The 22,458-nt window shown below is 43.0% G+C and overlaps 1 protein-coding gene across 1 annotated transcript in view; it reads left to right on the forward strand.

Moving 5' to 3' along the window:
* The first annotated feature begins 62 nt into the window (after positions 1-62).
* The window catches only part of PIK3R4 (phosphoinositide-3-kinase regulatory subunit 4), a 35,055-nt gene continuing 12,659 nt past the window's right edge, over positions 63-22,458 (forward strand). The window contains exons 1-12 of the mRNA XM_045004790.1: positions 63-201; positions 1,407-2,179; positions 3,490-3,623; positions 3,761-4,343; positions 8,286-8,420; positions 11,053-11,274; positions 12,309-12,482; positions 13,550-13,695; positions 14,725-14,928; positions 15,908-16,109; positions 17,505-17,698; positions 21,365-21,575. Coding sequence (XP_044860725.1) covers positions 1,450-2,179; positions 3,490-3,623; positions 3,761-4,343; positions 8,286-8,420; positions 11,053-11,274; positions 12,309-12,482; positions 13,550-13,695; positions 14,725-14,928; positions 15,908-16,109; positions 17,505-17,698; positions 21,365-21,575 — 2,935 coding nt within the window. The 5' untranslated portion in view covers positions 63-201; positions 1,407-1,449. The remainder of the gene's footprint in view (positions 202-1,406; positions 2,180-3,489; positions 3,624-3,760; positions 4,344-8,285; positions 8,421-11,052; positions 11,275-12,308; positions 12,483-13,549; positions 13,696-14,724; positions 14,929-15,907; positions 16,110-17,504; positions 17,699-21,364; positions 21,576-22,458) is intronic.

Consider the following 22,458-nt stretch of genomic DNA (forward strand, 5'->3'; position numbering starts at 1 on the left):
ACCCCGCCCCCCGCAGGCCTGAGGGGCGGTGACGGAGCGCAGCCGGATGTGAGCTCACAGCGCCGCCCCGCCCCCCCTGTGTCATGGTTGCCGGTTCCGCGTAGCTGAGAGGTTCCCCGGAGGCGTCCCGGCCCCGGCTCCCTCCAGCCCGCAGCCGGGGGCTCCCGGGTCCCCTCAGGCCCGGCGGGGGGCGGCGCCCGGGTGAGTGACGGGGAGGGGTCGGTTGGTGTTTCCGCCGGTTCCTGTTCCAGTTACCGCGGGGGGGCGGCAGCAGCAGCAGCGAAGGCAATAGTGGGGGTGGGGATGCTGCCACGGGGGAGGGGGTCAGGTGGGAGCGGGGTGGGGATGCTGCCACGGGGGGGGGTGTGTTGAGGAGAGGGTCAGGTGGGAGCTGGGTGATGGGGAGCAGGCTGGGGATGCTGGCACGGGGGCGGGTGTTGGGGAGAGGGTCAGATGAGAGCAGGGTGATGGGGAGCTGGGGTGGGGGGGATGCTGCCAGAGCTGGGTCAGGTAGGCGCTGGCTGAGATGGGGGGCGTGGGGGTTGCTGCCAGAGGAGAGTATTGGGGAGTGGATCAGGTGAGGCTTGGGTGGGGTGTCGCATGGGAGAGGAGTCTAGGTCATGCCTGGTATGAGCACAGGGTGAGGGGGAGGAGGTGACTCTGGAAATCAAATCTAATAGAGACACTAAACCTTGTTTAGTCTGGCACATGTTCCAGCCCTGCTTCTTCAGGCAGGACTGAGCATGAATGTTCCGATGGGCTCCCTTTGTTCTCTCATTCTTTGTGCCTGGCTCGTTGCAAATGTCCCAAAGGATGGAGCTTCCTTTTGTAGATTAATCTCTAATTCACTAACTGAGGGAGTAGCGGTAGGATGTGGGTAGGAGTGCTGATCCCTTGAGACCCTAGGGCTTTCCAGACACGTCAGTGCAGTTGCCAGTACTGTCCCTGGAGAGTCTGGGCCAAATTTGCTGCTGGAATAAGTGTTTTTTTTTACTTCAGTGGGAGATACACTTGCTTAAGCCAGGGCAGAACTTGGTCCTGCATAGCTGTTAACCAAACTCTGGTTTCATTGCATAAGGAAAGGCCAAATCCTGGGCTCATCAAAGAGAGCAATGAGGGTGTAGCTGTATTAAGTGTTTCTCTGAAACAGACAAAGAAAACATTTTTTTAAACAAGTACAGTACTACAGGAGTATGAACTATGAATAAAAAGGCAAGGAACAGCTTTCAGTCCTAGGAGCTATTAAATAGTTGCCACATTCCGCTCCAGAGCAGAAATGGCAGCATTTGTGTGTCATTTGAAATGATTTCAACCTTTTTGATTTCTACCTTTTCTAAATAATATTTGGATATTTTGAGATGAAAGACACTATAGAAATATAAGATAGTATTTGAATTGTTTTCTAGGTGCAGTTGTGAAGTGCTGACTCCTACAATAGGAGGTGCCATCATGGGGAATCAGCTGGCTGGCATTGCCCCATCTCAGATCCTGTCTGTTGACAGCTATTTCTCAGACATACATGACTTTGAATATGACAAAAGCCTGGGGAGTACTCGGTTTTTTAAAGTTGCTCGGGCCAAGCACAGGGAAGGCCTGGTGGTTGTGAAGGTGTTTGCAATTCAGGATCCAACTTTGCCACTAACTAGCTACAAGCAAGAGCTAGAGGAGTTAAAGATAAGGCTACACTCTTCACAGAACTGTCTTCCCTTTCAGAAGGCCACTTTGTCTGAAAAAGCAGCTATGCTCTTCAGACAGTATGTGCGGGACAACCTTTATGATCGAATCAGTACTAGGCCATTTCTAAATAACATTGAAAAGAGGTGGATAGCCTTCCAGATCTTGACCGCTGTGGACCAAGCACACAAGTCTGGAGTCCGTCATGGGGACATCAAAACTGAAAACGTTATGGTGACTAGCTGGAACTGGGTGCTTCTAACTGACTTTGCCAGTTTTAAACCAACTTATCTTCCTGAGGACAATCCTGCTGACTTCAATTATTTCTTTGACACATCGCGTAGAAGGACGTGTTATATTGCCCCTGAGCGCTTTGTTGATGGCAGTATGTTTTCTGCAGAGCTGGAGAATATGAAAGATCCTTCAATGCCACTGGTAGACTTGGCAAACAGCAATCAGCGAACCAGAGGAGAATTGAAACGTGCAATGGATATCTTTTCTGCAGGTATTTGGGGTGATCATCCAAGAACTATACATGATTTATAGTTTTGCATCAACTTGGTAGGGATTTTTTTATAAGAAGAAGCTTAAAGAATTTAGGGAGATTGGGGGGGAACAAAACAACCCCCCCACCCCAACTTTTTAGAGCCTTCTATTCACAGGATAAGTACTATACACAATCTCTATATTTTTGTGCAATATAAAACCTTACAAAGGTACTCTGATACCATGGTGATGTATCTGAGAAGTGGAACTGCAAACTGCCACGCTAATGTGCTTCAACTATGGTCTAGAGAGACCACCTGGAAAGGTTTAGTCTCTGTTCATTTTTTTTTGCGTAACTAGGGATCTGAATTTAAAAATCTATGGCCCTAATCCTGCAGTGTGATCTACACGGGCAGACATCTGTGGAGCCCTATTGACTCTAGTGGGATTCTGCCCAAGTGGATTAGATTGCAGGATTGGTATTCAAGTCTTTGAAAAGAGTACTTTTGTAGTACTGTGTACGCAACATGACCTAATAATTGTGTTTATTTGGCAATCTTGGGTGGTTTCTGCCCCAATCTTAATGTTACTGCTCAAAATATCCTAAAACAAGTAAAGTTGTATGTCTACACTGCAGTTAGACACCAGTAGCTGGCTTCTGCCAGCTGAGTTGGGCTCGCAGGGTTCAAGCTGCGGGATTATTTAACTTGGATGTAGGCATTCCAGCTCTGGCTGCAGCTCGAGCTGGGAGACCCTCCTATCTCAGAGGATCTTAGAGCTTGGCCCCAGCCCAAGCCTGGACATCTACACCACAATTAAACAGCTCGAACCTGGTGAGCCCAAGTCTGCTGGCACAGGCCAGCCGCTGGTGTCTAATTGCAGTGTAGACATACCCATAGTTGACAAACACCATCACTGAGCATCAACACAGAAGCAGAGGTCCTTCGGTCACTTCCTGAGGAGGGCTCGTTACTCTGTGCTTTCTTGGTTGGTTGGTTACTCTGCCACATGATAGTGATGTGGTTTGATTTTCTTGGCTTGCTTCAAGCACCTGCCAGCTAAAAAATGCAAGTGCCTGATGTTGCTTAATGCTATCACCCTTTGGCTGTTGAAATATATGAAATGTAGGGATCAAGTTTTAAAGCAACTGTGGGGGTTTTCTTGATACAGAGATATTAAACTTAAAATAGCTCTTTGGACACACTCTTTTATCCCTTTAGATTTTTGTATTCAGTTGAATTGTGTAAAACTTATTTTTGTTTTTGCATTGACAGCAAAGGAGGAGTACCTATTTTGTAATGCTCAGACACCATATTTGATATTTTCCAGGCTGTGTAATAGCAGAGCTCTTCACAGAAGGTGTACCACTGTTTGACTTATCTCAGCTTTTGGCCTATAGAAATGGTCTCTTCTCCCCTGACCAAGTCCTGAACAAAATTGAAGATCGCAGTATCAGAGAACTGGTAAATAACACTGCATTCTGTAGAGCCATCTTATTTCTTCTGCTTTTGGTTTTGACTGCTTTGGGGGTAACTTATCATTCATTTCTAAACTTTGTAATCTTTTCTCCCACTCTCCCTTCACCCCTGCCTCCCTGCAGGTCACTCAGATGATCCACTGTGAGCCAGATAAACGTTTAGGAGCAGACGATTACTTAAAACAACAACGTAACAATGCATTTCCTGAAATATTTTACACCTTTCTCCAGCCTTACATGGCACAGTTTGCCAAGGAAACATTCCTGTCAGCAGATGAGCGTATACTTGTCATACGTAAAGATCTGGACAACATTATTCATAATCTCTGTGGACATGACCGAACAGAGAAAGCAGAGGGAGAGACCAAAGAGAACGGGCTAGTTGTTCTAGTGTCTGTGATAACTTCCTGTTTGCAGACTCTCAAATACTGTGATTCAAAACTGGCTGCTTTGGAACTGATTCTGCATTTAGCACCAAGATTGAGTGTGGAGATTCTGCTGGATCGTATTATGCCTTATCTATTACATTTCAGCAATGACTCTGTGCCTAGAGTGAGGGCAGAAGCTGTAAGGACACTGACTAAAGTTCTTGCTCTTGTCAAGGAGGTGCCACGCAATGATATCAATATTTACCCAGAATACATTTTGCCAGGCATAGCACATTTAGCCCAAGATGAAGCCACTATTGTCAGGCTGGCATATGCTGGTAAGAGGGAAACATATCTTCAGTTTTTCGTGATCCCCACTTATATATTCTCCATTGTCTTGAAAGCTTTAGGCCACATGCAGTCATGTGAAATGCTCAGGGAGATTAGAGAGGCTATAAAAATAAAACATAATAATAATGGAGGATTTCAACTATCCCATATTGACTGGGTACATGTCACCTCAGGATGGGATACAGAGATAAAGTTTCTTGACACCTTAAATGACTGCTTCTTGGAGTAGCTGGTTCTGGAACCCACAAGAGGAGAGGTAATTCTTGATTTAGTCCTAAGTGGAGCATGGGGTCAGGTCCAAGAGGTGAATATAGCTGGACTGCTTGGTAATAGTGACCATAATATAATTAAATTTAACATCTCTGTGGTGGGGAAAACAGCACAGCAGCCTAACACGGTAGCATTTAATTTCAGAAAGGGGAGCTACACAAAAATGAGGAAGTTAATTAAACAAAAATTAAAAAGTACAGTGCCAAAAATGAAATCCCTGCAAGCTGCATGGAAACTTTTTAAAGATACCATAATAGAGGCTCAACTTTAAATGTATACCCCAAATTAAAAAACATAGAGAACAAAAAACATGCCACTGTCGCTAACCAACAAAGTAAAAGAAGCAGTGAGAGGCAAAAAGGCATCCTTTTAAAAAGGAAGTTAAATCCTAGTGAGGAAAATAGAAAGGAATAAACTCTGGCAAGTGAAGTGTAAAAATATAATTAGGAAGGCCAAAAAAGAATTTGAAGAACAACTAGCCAAAGACTCAAAAAATAATAGCAAAAAATTCTTTAAGTATATCAGAAGCAGGAAGCCTAAACAACCAGTGGGCCACTGGATGATGGAGATACTAAAGGAGCACCCAAGGATGATAAAGCCATTGTGCAGAAACTAAATTGAATTCTTTGCTTCAGTCTTCACAGCTGACGACGTGAGGGAGATTCCCAAACCTGAGCCATTCTTTTTAGGTGACAAATCTGAGGAACTGTCCCAGATTCATTATAGGAGGTTTTGGAACAAATTGATAAATTTAAGAGTAATAAGTCACCAGGACCAGATGGTATTCACCCAAGAGTTCTGCAATTTCACATTTGAGTTCCTTCAGAACTACTAACTGTGCTTGTAACCTATCATTTAAATCAGTTTCTCTACCAAATGACTGGAGGATAGCTATTGTGATGCCAATTTTAAAAAGGGCTCCAGAGATGAGCCTGGTAATTACAGGCCAGTAAGCCTGACTTCAGTACCGGGCAAGGTGGTTGAAATTCTAGTAAAGAACAGAGTTGTCAGACACATAGATGAACATAATTTGTTGGGGAAGAGTCAACATGGTTTTTGTAAAGAGAAATCATGCCTCACCAATCTACTAGAATTCTTTGAGGGGGTCAACAAACATGTGGACAAAGCGGATCCAGTGGATATAGTATACTTAGATTTTTAGAAAGCCTTTGAGAAGGTCTCTCACCAAACGCTCTTAAGCAAGTAAGCTGTCACAGGATAAAAGGGAAGGTTCTCTCATTAACTGGTTAAAAGATAGGAAACAAAGGGTAGGAATAAATGGTCAGTTTTCAGAATGGAGAATGGTAAATAATGGTGTCCCCCAGGGGTCTGTAATGGGACCAGTACTGTTCAATATATTCATAAATGATTTAGAAAAAGGGGTAAACAGTGAGGTGGCAAAATTTGCAGATGATACAAAACTATTCAAGATAGTTAAGTTCAAAGCAGACTGTGAAGAGCTACAAAGGGATCTTGCAAAACTGAGTGACTAGGCAACAAAATGGCAGTTCAGTGTTGATAAATGCAAAGTAATGCACATTGAAAAACAATCCCAACTATACATATAAAATGATGGGATCTAAACGAGCTGTTATTGCTCAAGAGAGAGATCTTGGCATCACTGAGCGGATGTTTTCAGAGAAGTATCCACAATGTGCAGAGGCAGTAAAAAAGGCTAATAGAATGTTGGGTATTATTAAGAAAGAGAGAGATAATAAGACAGAAAATATATTGCCTCTATATAAATCCATGGTACCCCCACATCTTGAATCCTGCGTGCAGATGTGGTCGCCCCATCTCAAAAAAGATTATATTGGAATTGGGAAAGGTTCAAAAAAGTGCAACAAAATGATTAGGGGTATAGAACAGCTTCCATATGAGGATTGATTAATAAGACTGGGACTTTTATCAGGGATATGATACAGGTCTATAAAATAATGACTAGTGTGGGGAAAGTAAATAAGGAAATGTTATTTACTCATAACAAGAACTAGGAGTCACCAAATGAAATGAATAGGCAGCAGGTTTAAAACAAACAAAAGGAAGTTTTTCTTCACAGAACGCAAAGTCAACCTGTGGAACTGTGCCAGGATGTTGTGAAGGCCAAGACTATAACAAGGTTCAAAAAACCCCCAACTAGATTAATTCCCGGAGGATAGGTCCATCAATGGCTATTATCCAGGATGGGCAGAGATGGTGTCCCCAGGGGTGGCTCCAGGCCCCAGCATGCCAAGTGCGTGCTTGGGGCGGCAAGCCACTGGGGGCGCTCTGCCGGTCGCCGTGAGGGCGACAAGCAGGCTGCCTTCGGCGGCTTGCCTGCGGAGGATCTGCTGGTCCCATGGTTTCAGAGGCGTGCCTGCGGGAGGTCCGCCGAAGCCGCGGGAGCAGTGGACCCTCCGCAGGCAAGCCACCGAAGGCAGCCTGCCTGCCGTGCTTGGGGTGGCAAAATGCCTAGAGCCGCCCCTGGGTGTCCCTAACTTCTGTTTGCCAGAAGCTGGGAATGGGCGATGGGATGGATCACTTGATGATTACCTGTTCTGTTCATTCCCACTGGGGCACCTGGCATTGGCCACTGCCAGAAGACAGGATCCTGGGCAAGATGGACCTTTTGGTCTGATCCATTATGGCCGTTCTTATGTTCATAAATGAAGTTGCTGTTGATTTTAGTGGGAGTTTCATGCTTTTATGTGTAAAAGTTTGTGAGCAGCACTATCAGTGCTCACTACTTTAGGTGAAATAACTTTTTGGTAGAAACTACTCTTTTATTTCAGTTGTACATGCAAAACCATATAATGTTTTCTAATAAAGCAGCTAGTAGAATGTTGCATATTGGTAATGTCAGTATTCCTTTGCCAGAGCTGGATTGAGGCCCTAGGAACACTACAGCACAGGGCTCCTTGTGGCAGGAGAGGCAAGGCCCTCCCACCCCAGAGTGGCAACAAGGACCTTTGGAAGCGCTAGAGGCAGCAACAGGGAACTCCTCTTTCCCCAGAGAGGCAGGAATGGTAACAAGGGAAGTTCAGTACTTACCCCAACAGTCCAGTTGTAACTGGGTGCGTGAGCAGGGCCTGCTGCACTCTTCTGCCATACCCAGGCTTTGTGGTCTTCTTTTTAAAGGTGAATTAACTGATTGTCGATTAACTCGAGTTAACCAACCTGATAGTAAATGCTAGTTTAGACATTTTACAAAGGTTTGCATTTTACCCACAAACATTCATGTCCCCGAACAAATTTGTTGTGATGCAAGCAAGTGCTATCCTGTTGGTTAATTTGAATTTAATGGCATTTAATTCTATCAGGTTATTAATCATTAGCCTGAGGTTAGGTGACCTGTTGGGCTAGTCTGTTAGCTTTTTGCTTCTGTAAAAATAGTTCCGCTTATGTTATCAGTGAACCTGGTTTCGTTTTAACTTCTCCATTTCTTCTCCAACTTCTCAGATCACTAAAGTACCACACAGGTTGATTCACCTGGCAGTTTTACTGGAGCTACAATTGCAGGAATGTATCAGGTCACATTGTGTTGACAGAGCATGTAGTACAGCATTTGCCCACAGTGCCTGGTTCTTGTCAGTAGTAATAATTCTTTCCATCTGCAAGCACCAGATTTACACAGTTTAAAATGGAAAAAAAATTATGGTTGTAAATGTTTCTCATTACAGAAAACATAGCACTGTTAGCAGAAACGGCTCTGAGATTTCTGGAATTAGTACAGCTGAAAAATCTGAACATGGAAAATGAGCCGACCAGTGAAGAAATGGATGAAGTGTCACATCCCAGTGAAAACTATGACACAGGTAAAGTAACTTATGTATGGGTTGCTTACTTATGGGTCAAAGCCTGAAGTGCTGTGTTCTTACATTTTCTGTTGATTTCAATTCTGGGTGCTCATTATTAAGGCTAAGATTTTTTACAGATATTTTTAGTAAAAGTCATGGACAGGTCACGGGCAAAAAAAAGAAAAATTAATGGAAGCCGTGACCTGTCCGTGCCTTTACTAAAAATATCAGTGACAAAATGAGGATCTCGGGGGTCCCCACACTGCCACAAGTGGGGCAGCTGCGCCGGGGCTAGGAGCTGCCTGCAGTTCCGAGGTTCCCCCGCTGCCCGTGGGGCCAAGAGCTGTGGGGTGCCCCCGCCTCCCATGTCAGCCAGGAGCTGCGGGCAGCAGTGGCAAGCTATATGGGCCCGTGCTCCAGCTATATTCAGGGCCCGGGGCCCAGCTCCACTAATGTTTTGGGCCAGGTCTCTCCACCACTCCTGCACGCCTCCACTGAGTGTCCCTGCCTGCACCCTGGGCAGTGGGTGGCTGCCCCCTGCAGCTCCACACTGCACTCCGCTCTGCTGGCTCCTGGCATCAGTTGCTGTAGGGTCCTAGTGCCCTCCTTCCCCAACCACTAGCGCTAGGGCGGGCTGACTCTGACCCCGCCCTTCTGCCTTGGATGGACCCTCCCCTTTTCCAGTGGGACCCTCCACTAGCACAGGAGCCCCCTCGCCCACAGTCACTGCTCCTGCCCCATGCTGGGCAAGGGCAGCCCCATTCCCCATCCCCAGTGAGTCTACAGTGAGGAGCAGCAGTAGGAGTATGTGTACACTTGATGGCAGCCTTGCCCCCGCATCTACCACAGGGGAGGAGAGGGGGCTTCCTGGACCTGAAAGGGGTCCTAGAAGCATGTGCAGTGACAGTGGTGCGAGGTGAGTGTGCTGCCGGAGGGGAGAGGGTTGGGGGGGTTGTGTGCACCCCAAATTCCTCATCCCTACCCCACCCCAGCCCTCACCCCCCCCACACTCCAACCCTGTGCCCTAGCCCTGCGCCCCCTCCTGCACCATGAATCCCTCATCCTACCCTTCTGCCCAAGCCCCTCCCACACCCTTATCCTCAGCCCCACCTCAGAGCCCTCACATATTTACATTGTTTTAAATATATATATATAATCGGCTTACAAGACAGGTGTGCGGGGGGAGTGTGGGACTCGGACTCGTTCTGGGAGCTTCGGGGTTCACCTGGGGTGGCGGGGGATCCTGCAGCTCCCGACCACACAGGCTGAAGTCACGTAGGTCACTGGAAGTCATGGATTCTGTGACTTCCATGGCCAAATGAAAGCCTTAGTCATTATCTCTTGGGGCTTGGCCCTGTATTATCAAGTTCCAACTAATAGGAAATTCTTTGTAAAATTGCACTTTTATTTAAACCGTGGACTAGAAATACCCAAGCACATGACTTGGCAATGAATGCTTATAGTGGTTTACCATTTTAGAGCACTCTTAGTAGCTTGGGAATAATTGCTCACTTATTTAATGAAACTGGAAATCTCTGATTTTTTTTCCAATGCTGCTTATTTATCTCTATATTCCTAAGAGATAATCTGTCTAGATTGTTAAAAATACACAACCTCAACTCTGTCATTAGTTTAGGAAAGGTGAAGCTACTGACAAGCAAGTGAATTGTCAATTCCTCTGTTGCCACAAAGCATTTTGTGTTCGCTGTTGAACCATTGTCTCTAAGGCCTGGTCTAGGCTGGTGCGTGGAGGGGTGGGGGGGGCTACATCGGTCTAAGTTACGCAACTTCAGCTACGAAAATAATGTAGCTGAAGTTGACGTACTTAGAGCTACTTACCACGGTTTCTTCGCTGCGGTAGGTCAACTGCTGATGCTCTCCTGTCGACTCCACCTATGCTTCTTGCTCCGGTGGAGTACTGGAGTCGACGGGAGAGTGCTTGGTGGTCGATATATCGCGTCTTCACTAGATGCGATAAATCGACCCCTGCTGGATCGATTGCTCTGGAGGTAAGTGTAGGCCTGCCCTAAGGGTATGTCTACGCAGCAAAGAAAAACTCACGGCGGGCCCATGCCAGCCGACTTGGGCTCGCAAGGCTGTTTCATTGCCGTGTAGACTTTTGGGCTCAGGCTGGAGCCCAAGCTCTGAGACTCTTCCACCCCTCATGGTCCTAGAGTCTGGCCTTCAGCCTGAGTCTGGAAAACCACCCAGCAATGAAACAGCCCTGCAGCCTGAGCCCCGTGAGCCAGAGTAGGCTGGCACAGGCCAACTGTGGTTGTGTTTTTTTTGTTTTTTTTTTTGTCTGTGTGGACATACTCTAATTGACTCATTTTGATGCTTTCCCACATCCTTACTTCAGCCATAATTGCGATGAAGCAATGGAAGCACAGACTAGACTGTTTGGGGTATGTTTTTATCCTTATCAGTGAAGTACACCTCTATGGCTTCCCCAGTTCTGTCAATTCAGAGCCTGAGTATGAATCCATTTGTAAGCGTGGCTTCAGAATCCTAGTCATTCTGTTGCATTACTGTCCTACCGAGTCAGCTGTACTTCAGAATTCCATATTATTTTAATTAATTTAATGGTGGCTGACAAATACACATTTTGTTTCATGTTGACTCAATTTTCTATTGTGTGTCTCTCTTGCAGAGCTTCAGGCTTTGCATGAAATGGTCCAGCAGAAAGTTGTTACTCTGCTGAGTGACCCAGAAAACATTGTGAAACAGACGCTAATGGAAAATGGAATAACACGTCTCTGTGTCTTTTTTGGACGTCAAAAAGCCAATGATGTCCTCCTGTCTCATATGATCACCTTCCTGAATGATAAGAATGACTGGCATCTTCGGGGAGCTTTCTTTGACAGCATAGTTGGTAGGTACTTGGTTTGTTGGCTGAAACATGCTTAGATGTAATCAGTTAATTGAATACACTGCTGCAGGTTCTTAGAGATTTTTACAGTCACAGAAGAGGGCTTCTCCTGTAGAGATTTTGGTAACTCTGACATAGAGGCAAGCAATTTAATGCTGCTCATGTCTTTTTATTTCTTCTTGGTAGCAGGATGGAGTGATTTAAATCAAGACCTTTTAAATCTCTTGATTAAAAAAATTGATTTAGGTGAGGTCGAGGCTCTGTAAAACTAATATGAAAGTTTGTGCAGTTGCAACTTTAGATTAAAATTTATAATGAAGTTAACTGTAAATGCTGTTTTGTTTCTTTTTAAAAAGTATTGTATTTGAATTACACAAAACTGTTAACCCAATTAACCCATTCACTTCAATAGGATTATTCATGTGCTTAAATTCAAGCATGTGCTTAAGTGTTTGCAGCACCAGGGGGCTAAAATTGTATTTTTATTAAACTTTTCTGAGTGGCATAAAATCTCTCATTTCAAAACAAAATTGGTTCCTTGTTAACCGTTAAGTTATTTATTCTTTCCATACATTAACAAAGTTATTGCCAGCTTTGTTATATACACAGGCCCAAATGTTCAAAAATAGGAACTGAAAGTTAGGTGCCTAGGTATGTGTTTAAGAGCCTAAGTAATTTTAAGGGCACAAGTCTCCTTGGCTTCCAACTGCAAACACTGATGGAGGAGAGCAGTATGAAGCATTTCAGCTTTCTTGATTTGTGGAGGTTCAGTATGCCCCTGATGTTGCACCATTAAACTTATTGTGAGTTTTGCCTTTGCCTTTTGCAAATACTGCATGAGTTTATCAGTTTTGTGTTTGAATTCGAGATGTTCTCCTCTCCCCCCCCGCCCCCCCGCACATACAAAAAAAACCTGATTGTCACTTCCAGGAAGATGTGGACTGCCTTTGTATCTAGTATTTGTTACCCTGCTGTCTTAGCTTTTTGGGGGTGTTACCTTGCCCATTACAGTAATACTTTTGCTTCATGGCTTTTAGGTGTTGCTGCTTACGTTGGCTGGCAAAGCTCATCAATTTTAAAACCTCTACTCCAGCAAGGTCTCAGTGATGCTGAAGAATTTGTCATTTTTAAGGCCCTCAATGCTCTTACCTGTATGTGCCAGTTAGGGCTGTTGCAAAAACCACACATCTATGAATTTGCTTGTGATATAGGTAAGTTTAAAAAACTGCTCAAAATATCTTGGTTTTCTACAGAAAATCTTAATTCTGTAAGTTTTCACTGTTAGCTTAGTTATCCATTATATGACCCTACCTCAAATTTCTTTAGGTTCTGGTGGGAATTATTTCCCTAACTTTTAATAAGCTGTTGCTAATGCAATAACATGTTGCTTAGAATTCTAAAGTAACCATTTTGATGGAACAAATAATCTGAAGTGGTTATTAGGGTGTAAAATATCAATTAAAATCCCGATTCACTTGGATTAGGGCTTTCTGTTTTTAATCAATACTTCCTGTAGAAGTGCTGCCAAAATTAAGGTCAGGACTCACTTTCTGCTTAAATAAATTTACCAACTTGAAACTTTACCTGTCAGTTTCAGATGATTAAATAAGAAATAACATGTATATAGCAAAGAACATTTATGTGAAAAATTTAGTAAAAACTGGATTATACAAGGGAAAAAGCTGCCAAAGAAGGTTCTAGAATAATTTGAAATTTATAATTGTTAGATTTGCATAATCATTAGAAATGTTTAAGGCTGTAACTGAAATTTGGGGAAACTTTAGAGAGGATTGTCTGCCCTGCCATGATTCAGGGGACTAGGTTACATGACTCAGAGGCTCATACTTCCCAAACAATTGTGGTGGTGTTCCTCCATCTTATTTTTTAAGAGTGCATGCAGAATTTTCCCCAATTTTTTTCATTTATTTTCCCTATTATTCTGGACCTGGCTCCCTTCTCAAGTCTGTCACCAGTGCTCTTCCAGCATAGGATGTTGGTCATTAGTGAGGGCCTTGATCCTCAAAGCTATTTAGGACACCTAAGTTGAAATCAGTGGGAGTTAGGTGCCTAAATACCTTTGAGGATTTGGGCCCGAGTGCCTGTTCTGAAGCTCATTGGCTTCAGGCCCCATCTGTGAAATCTTTGGTACTTTGGAGGAGGAGGGACTGAACTTAGGGAGGGGAAGTGAGGATTCCCTGTCTTGTAAATACAGGACAGTCCTATCTCTCTTCAATTTGAACAACAGATTTGAAATGATACATTTTAACCTTTTTTCCAGCGCCCTTCCTATGCCATCCAAACCTTTGGATACGTTATGGTGCAGTAGGATTCATCACTGTGGTAGCACAGCACTTAAATATTGCTGATGTCTACTGCAAGCTAATGCCTTATCTCCATCCTTTTATCACTCAGCCGATAATACAGGTAATTGATAACGTAGTGACATGAATATATACTGTATGTTCATAAATTTACATCTGTCTTTGCAATAATGTCTGGTTTAAAAATTTCAAAAGCTTCAATTCAGTTTTCAGATTAGGAAACTAATCAGATGCTCAGTTAGGAGCAGTTCAATTTTTTGACCTTGTAGCAGATGTTGATAGACTGGCAATGTAGTGAACATGAAACTTTGTTTTGTTCAAAGGACAATATCACTTCAAAGGGTTTCAGTCCAATAAGACACTGAGCATTCTGGCCCTGATCCAGAAAAGCATTAAAGTACATGCTTAACTTTAAGTACAGTAGTAGTCCTGTTGACTTCAGCTAGCTAGTCATCAATGCACTTGTGACTTCAGTGGGACTACTCACATGCTTAAGTGCTGTGCTAGATCAGGGCCAGCATAGTCAGCACCTTGCAGGATGAAGCAGTTGCAGATCATCCAGTTTGCAATAATTGCCTGCCCAAATAGTGTGTAGTGGCACACCTTTTTGCACAATACTGTAGGTTTCTTTTTGAATGCTTGCCCCAATTGTCTGAGCAAAGAGAAATCCAAACGTAATCACAACATATTTTCTGAAAGTATGTGTTTCTTAATATTGATTCTTAATATTCTTTGTTTTAATAAACTATGGTGGTGTTAACACTGTAAGGAAACTTACTGCTAAAATATTATTTTAAGCAATGCCTTTTAAAAGAAGTTTTATATTGTGTACATCTTCAAATGAGAAGTACTCTGATAATCTTTCACTTCCTGTTATATTATAATACATAGACATCATATTTTATGCTGTAAAAGACATCTCCAGCTCATGAAAGGGTAACTACAAAAATTAATGGTATTAAGATTTAAATATATAAAAACACTTATTTCTCTTTAAAAGTAGTTTTTCTTATAACCCGACAGACATTATCACAACTCGTTCCTCCTGTGATAGTCAAAAGCTATTGGACAAGTCTTGTATTTCTACAGATATGATGCTTTCCTTGTTGATTGTTCTTTTTCTGAATTGCAGATAGATAAAGAAATAGTCCTGTTGAGTGTCCTTAAAGAGCCAGTAAGCCGTTCCATATTTGATTATGCTTTAAGATCAAAGGACATCGCAAGCCTTTTCAGACATCTTCATATGCGTCAGAAGAAAAGGAACGGCACTTGCCCTGATTGTCCTCCCCCTGAGGACCCGGCCATAGCACAGCTGCTAAAGAAGTTACTTTCCCAAGTAATTATTATTCTTTATTTGTACTGCAGTAGTACATGCCAGTGAGGCCCTGGTGTGATAGGTTTTGTACAAACACACAGATAAATACAGTCCCTGTCCCAAGGAGCTCACAGTCCAAGGTTCTGATCATACAAAAAATTGCTCGAACAGTCCCATTGATTTCAGTGCTTGAGTTTGCAGAATGAGGGCCTTGAGAAGGTAATGAGGCATTTTAAAAAAGGTCTGCCATAGAGAGAGATAACCGGGCTAGGGTAAGAGAGAGCTATGGTGTTGAGAGGCTTGCATGTAAAAAAAAGAGGAGGGAAAGAGCTTTACAAAGAGGACATAATCACTCCAAGGCCCCAGAGACATGCCCCTCCACCTGACCAGAGAGACAGCATGGGGTAAAGTAGGCTGGCTCTGCGGTACTGAATGGACAAGGAGTATAAAGTCCCTTTTTAAATCCCTTTCCTCCCAGGCGCTAAAGCAGCTGAGCTGTGGGATACAGGCCCTTGAGCCCATTTCCTTTCTTGTATCTCCAGGCAGATAACTGGGGAGGAGACTTGCTAATGATGGAGCACTGTAATCCTCCTTATGGAAATGGCTGGCCTTGAGAACCTCCCATCTGCAGAGATGGAAACTGTAGAGAAGACTCAGCCTATGTCAGTTCTTTCCTAGTGTGCACTGACTTCAAATCCCTGGTGCTAGGTCAACAAGCCAGATATATCAGTTAGTAGCTCCGTCCTTTAGCAGTTTTGTATCCCTTTTCCGTATCCAAGCATGTATGTGTGGTGTGATGTTGTGTGGAGGGGTCGGGGGGGCGCAAAATACTGTCCTTACAATGTAGCAACTTCCCCAAAATGTGTTTGAAATCATAGAAGTCGGTCTTGAGTTCTTGAGTTCTCTCCCTTCATTAAGAACCAATAATGTATCCCACTTCTGTATCTCCATATCTTGATGGAAGTTCTGTTTAAAACTGTTTCCATGGATTTTGTTGTAGGGTATGACTGAGGAGGAGGAAGACAAACTGTTGGCACTAAAAGACTTTATGTTAAAATCCAATAAAGCCAAGGCCAATATAGTGGACCAGAGCCACCTGCATGACAGCACTCAAAAAGGGATTATTGACTTGGCCACTCTGGGAATAACTGGAAGACAAGTTGATCTTGTTAAAACAAAGCAGGAGCCTGATGACAAACGTGGTTGGTATATTCTTATGTTTTACTGTATCTCTTTTTGTTTTATTTTCAGGAGGGTTGGGTAGTTGACTCTTGACTCCCACAACCTCACTACTCCAACTTGCCCTGCAGCAAACACTTCAGCTCCCCTCTCTCACACACATTCCTGCATGTTTATTGCACCTTGGGAATCTCAAGATTTCTGACTTTTACATTTAAAAGCACAATGCTTATCAATGCCCTGTGGTATATTATAAAAAATGTATAATATACTCATAAATTTGAGTGGTGGTGGTGAAACATAAGCACAAATGTTGGGTCCTGTGGAGTCAGTCACTGAGAGGATTTACAAGATAATATGCAGAATCAATGCTTTTAATAAATTCTCTCCCTTAAACTGATTAATATTAGGCATCTTGCCTTTAGTTTTTATGCATTGGCTTAGTCTGGGTTTCACTTGCTCCATGTTTCTTCTACATTTTTAGTTTCAAGTGACCCAAAAAGGAATTTTCAAAATAAATTTCTTAATGACATTCTAGAGCCATCAGGAGGTGTCTGTCTTGCTGGAAAATGACAGTATTTGATGCCAGCAGTAATCTGCCTAGTGTCATATGATAAACTAGTCCCGTGGTTCTCAACCTTTCCAGACTACTGTACTCCATTCAGGAGTCTGATTTGTCTTGCGTACCCCCTCACTTAAAAATTACAATACTTGCTTACAAAATCAGACATCAGATTACAAAAGTATCACAGCACACTATTATTGAAAAATTGCTTATTTTCTCATTTTTACTATATAATTATAAATAATATAAATATTGTATTTACATTTCAGGGTATAGTATATAGATCAGTATAAACAAGTCATTGTATGAAAATTTTAGTTTGTATTGACTTTGCTGGTGCCTTTTATGTAACTTGTTATAAAACTAGACAAATATCTAGATGATGTACCCCCAGGGGTACACGTACCCCAGGTTAAAAACCATTGAACTAATCTCTCTCCTGTGCCAATACTGGATTAATTTTTGTAGGAAGAACATCATTATTTATGACTTGATCCTACATCCCTTCTATGTTAAAAAAAAATTCCCTGTGATTTGTATGAGTTATCTGAATGGGTCAGCTTTAGGATTAACACAATATTCTATTTACATATTCTTATTTCAATAAAGCTCTTCTAATGCGAAGTAGGAATTTTCCAGTTGTTAGGTGTCTAAATTTCTTTCTTCTAACATCCCTACTAGCTGATTTACATAACTCAATAATGCATTTTTTCTTTGCTTAATGTAACTCCATAATAAATCTGCATGTATTTATTGGGTTACACTTAGTGCTAAAGTCATGACCAATTTGAATGATTGTTGTAACGAATTAAATCTTCTGTTAATTCTTTCTTTTTTGGTCTGTTTCTTATAGCTAGAAAAAATGTAAAACAAGAAGCAAATGTAAATGAAGAATGGAAAAGTATGTTTGGGTCTTTGGAACCTGCTAGCATCTCCCAGCCAATACCTAAAGGGCAAAGTGCTGATCAAGAAGCAGCTCAGACCGGAAAACCTCTTCGTTCCGAATCCGCTGCTGCCATCTGTGCCAATTTGTCATCCTCTCCACAGGTATTTCTGAAGACCTCATTTTTTTGCATTTTTTATCTAATCTGAATATTTAAATAGCAGCAAGCACTTTAATATCTACTCACTGAACACAGTAGCCTGGTCTACACTATCCTGTGGCACCTTATAGACTTGCATCCGAAGAAGTGGGTATTCACCCACGAAAGCTCATGCTGCAAAACGTCTGTTAGTCTATAAGGTGCCACAGGATTCTTTGCTGCTTCTACAGAACCAGACTAACACGGCTACCCCTCTGATACTTGGTCTACACTAGGCGTTTAAACCGGTTTTAGGAGCGTAAAACTGATTTAACGCCACACCCGTCCACACTGAGAGTCCCTTTATATTGGTATAAATGGCTCTTTAAACCGGTTTCTGTACTCCTCCCTAACGAGAGGAGTAGCGCTAATATCAGTATTACCATATCGGATTAGGGTTAGTGTGGCCGCAGATCGACGGTATTGGCCTCCGGGCGGTATCCCACAGTGCACCACTGACCGCTCTGGACAGCAATCTGAACTGGGATGCAGTGTCCAGGTAGACAGGAAAAGCCCCGCGAACTTTTGAATATTTCCTGTTTGCCCAGCGTGGAGCTCCGATCAGCACGTGTGGCGATGCAGTTAAAAATCAAAATAAAGAAAGAGCTCCCGCATGGACCATGCGGATGTGATCGCTGTAAGGGCAGGCACATCTGTTCTATCAGCGCTCCGTTACAGAAGACGAAATTCAAAATCATTTTAAAAAAAATCTCCAGACAGACGCCATAGCAGGGGCTCAGCGCACTGCTGCGTGACAAGCGTAATGGAAAGCCAAAGAATCAAATGGACACTCATGGACTGGAGGACTCAAGCTATCCCACAGTTCCTGCAGTCTCCGAAAAGTATTTGCATTCTTGGCTGAGCTCCAAATGCTTCTAGGGTCAAACACAGTGTCCGCGGTGGGTCAGGGCATAGCTCGGCAATCTACGCACCCCCCCACCCACCCCCAGAAGTGAAAGGGAAAACAATCCTCTGACTCTTTTACATGTCACCCTATCTTTACTGAATGCTGCAGATAGATGCGATGCTGCAGCACTCAACGCCAATATCCTTGTCCCCCCACCCCCCTGCCATGGGTGGCTGATGGTACAAAACGACTGGTACCCGTCCTCATCATCAGCCTATTGGCACATGGGGCAGTGCAAAAGGACTGGTAACCATGCCGACTAGTATCGGTAAGGTCAATCAAGGGTGCCTGGTCCTAATTTTTCCTGGTAGATGGTACAGTATGGCTGGTAACCATCGTCATCATAGCAACGGGGCTGAGCTCCATCAGCTCCCACCCTTCATGTGTAAAGAAAAGATTCAGTTGCCCCTGGACTAGCAGAGGGATGCTGGGCTCCTCTCCTCCACACTCCTTACTGTCCTGTCTGGACTATCATAGCAGCTGGAGGCTGCCTTCCACTCATTTCTCACTAACAAGTCACTGTGTCTTATTCCTGCATTCTTTATTACTTCATCACACAAGTGGGGGTACAATGCTATGGTAGCCCCGAAAGGCTGGGGGAAGAACGGAATCAACAGGTGGGGTTGTTGCAGGAGCACCCCCTGTGAATAGCATACAGCTCATAATTTCTGTGGGATCTGACACAGAGGAGCTGTGCTCTCTGGTTCTATGATACAGTGGTTCTCTAGTACACTTGCCCATATTCTAGGCAGGACTGATTCTATTTTTAGATACCAAAAAGGAGGGATTGACTCAGGGAGTCATTCCCAATTTTGGCTTTTGCGCCCCTGGCTGATCAGCCAGGGTCACTTATGACAGCAGCAAATGGCACAGTGCAAAAGGACTGGTAACCATGATCATCTTATTACCAATTTATGGTATGGTAGATGGTACAGTATGGCTAGTATCAGAGGGGTAGCCGTGTTAGTCTGGTTCTGTAGAAGCAGCAAAGAATCCTGTGGCACCTTATAGACTAACAGACGTTTTGCAGCATGAGCTTTCGTGGGTGAATACTTGCATCCGAAGAAGTGGGTATTCACCCACGAAAGCTCATGCTGCAAAACGTCTGTTAGTATGGCTAGTAACCATCTCTGCTGTCATGCAAAAGCAAAAGCATGCTTCCGTGTAGCGCTGCTGAATCGCCTCTGTGAGCGGCATCTAGTACACATACGGCGATAGTCACAAAAGGCAGAACAGGCTCCATGATTACCATGCTATGGCATCTGCCAGGGCAATCCAGGGAAAAAAGGCGCGAAATGCTTGTCTGCCATTGCTTTCCCAGAGGAAGGAGTGACTGACGACATTTACCCAGAACCACCCGTGACAATGATTTTTGCCCCATCAGGCACTGGGATCTCAACCTGGAAATTCCAAGGGGCGGGGGAGGCTGCAGGAACTATGGGATAGCTACGGAATAGCTACCCACAGTGCAACGCTCCAGAAATCGATGCTAGCCTCGGACCGTGGACGCACACCACCGATTTAATGTGTTTAGTGTGGCCGCGTGCACTCGATTTTATTCAATCTGTTTTGCTAAACCGGTTTATGTAAATTTGGAATAATCCCGTAGTGTAGACGTACCCAGTGTTGGGACCAGTGTTAAAAGGGATTATTTTTTTTTTAGCCATTTTATGTTTCTTTTGGCTCTTTTGTTCAACAAAATATTGGGGCTTAAAGTTTAAAAAAATGGGAAAGATAAGGGTTAGTTTTATGAACAGCATGATCCTACAAGTGAATATATAGTTTTCTCTAAGGGATGTGTTGGGGGAGACTAACCAATGCATTGAGTAAATTATGCTGGCAGTAAAGCTCTTGGAAACTCTTTGAGAATTCAAGAATTTAGGCCCTGTAATCTCCCTTTGGGTGTACCCCTTTTGTCTGTGACTTCAGTGGAATGCAGCAGTTACCATACCAGATCATAGCAGTGGTCTGTCTGCAGTACAGAATACTGTACCCAGTAGTGGTCAGTACTAGATGCAGAGGAAGGTGCAAGAAATCCTGCCGTAAACATGGATGGAATAACCTGTTCATAGGGAAAAATTTTCCCATCTCTCATTACAGATTGATTTGTATTCTGGAGCATGCGTTTATAGGATTTCCAAAATTGTTATGGGTGTTAGGGGTTGCCTGGATGGATCACCTTGCAGGGTTAGGGCCTTACGAACTAGCTGTGATGTCAGTATTAATTCTGGAACTCTAATGGGAGTTTGTCAACATTTTTGGTTTTATGTCAACAAATAATTGTTAGCTAATTTGTCACTTTGTTGGCAATAGTGACTACAGGTATATTTGCAGTAACTGCTCCTACAACTGTTGCTTGAGGAAATATTAGTAAATATTCACTGTACACATTTTCGTAAAGAAAATAGACAATTGTGTGCTGTGTTTTGAACAGTAATTTGTATTTAAAGTTGTTATGCAATCAAGACATTGACTCCACTCTCTATGGTGGCTTTGGAACCCTTTCATTTAACGTGGGTGCAGTTTGGCTTGTGGCGAATTGTGTGTCTGCATTCAAGTTGCTCACTTGTACAAATATTCAGATCTTAATTTTGAATTTATATCTTTACTCATCACTAATCAATTAAAGGATAAATGATTCTTCCATGCTCTTGTCAGTGTGACATGCTAATCACGTGACTGATTTAGCTGTGAACATATTTTTAAATTGTTTATGGCGTACAGGCCACTGATGGAACAGTTGTCCAGACCAGGAAACCAACCATACAGGTTTTAAGCAGTACAGCTTCACTTTCCACGTACCAGTTACGCATCACTACTTGCAAAACTGAACTTCAGCAGTTAGTCCAACAGAAGCGAGAACAGTGCAATGCAGAAAGAATGGCCAAACAGATGATGGAGAACGCTGAATGGGAGAGCAAACCACCTCCTACAGGTAAAGAGCAGGGCCAAGGTGTCATTAGACCACAGGTAAAACCTCTTGGATCAAATTACATTCACCATAAGGGAAATTTTGAATGCCAGGAACACAGGAAATTACTGGGTTAGGAAATCCTGTGATTTTTAAGAAGCTGATCTGAACTGGTTTCTTCTTAATATTTCCACTGTTAAAACAGAACCTTTTTCCTAAAGGTCACCAAAAAAAGCCTTAATTTTAAAAAAGGGAAACCATTTTTATATTCCATGTCACTGAACCTGTAGACATGCATATTATAAATGCTCATTTAAAATCAGTTTCTTCATCTACCTGCCAAGACCTAGTTATCAGTTGTTCTCTTGCAACTTAGATGACCTTGCTAATACTTCAGGCAGTACAGAGAATGCAGTTGTCCATCAGTGTAGTTGATTTGTCAGTAACTGTTGCTGGGAAAGAGATTGAACTCTCATCAGCAAACTTTTCAGTTCACCTTTAACATGGAAACAGGGTCAGTTTAGCATTTTGAGTGAGGTTATCTGTACTGAGGAGGCAGTTTTATTGTGGTATCTGATTTTTATTTTTAAAGGACATCCTATTGCATAAGGACATTGACTGACACTGATGCAGCAGATAAAACAGTCATTTTAATTTCTAAATCTACAGTTCAGCACCATCTTGGAACTACTAAAATTTTAGTTTTGTCTTGGGTTAGACCTGTGCTGTGGTGACGTTCACTAGTACAAAATGTGATTTTTTTTTTTTTTTTCAAAGCATGGTTACAGTGGTAATCTCTGTGCTGGAGAAACTGTGGCCAATTGACTGAATTTATAAAATAAGTGGCCTTCCTGACTCTGCTAGTCTCTCTGACTGCTATTTTAACATCATTTGGATATGTCCATTG

Source organism: Mauremys mutica, chromosome 2, assembly GCF_020497125.1.
Source record: "Mauremys mutica isolate MM-2020 ecotype Southern chromosome 2, ASM2049712v1, whole genome shotgun sequence".
Lineage (NCBI taxonomy): Eukaryota > Metazoa > Chordata > Testudines > Geoemydidae > Mauremys > Mauremys mutica.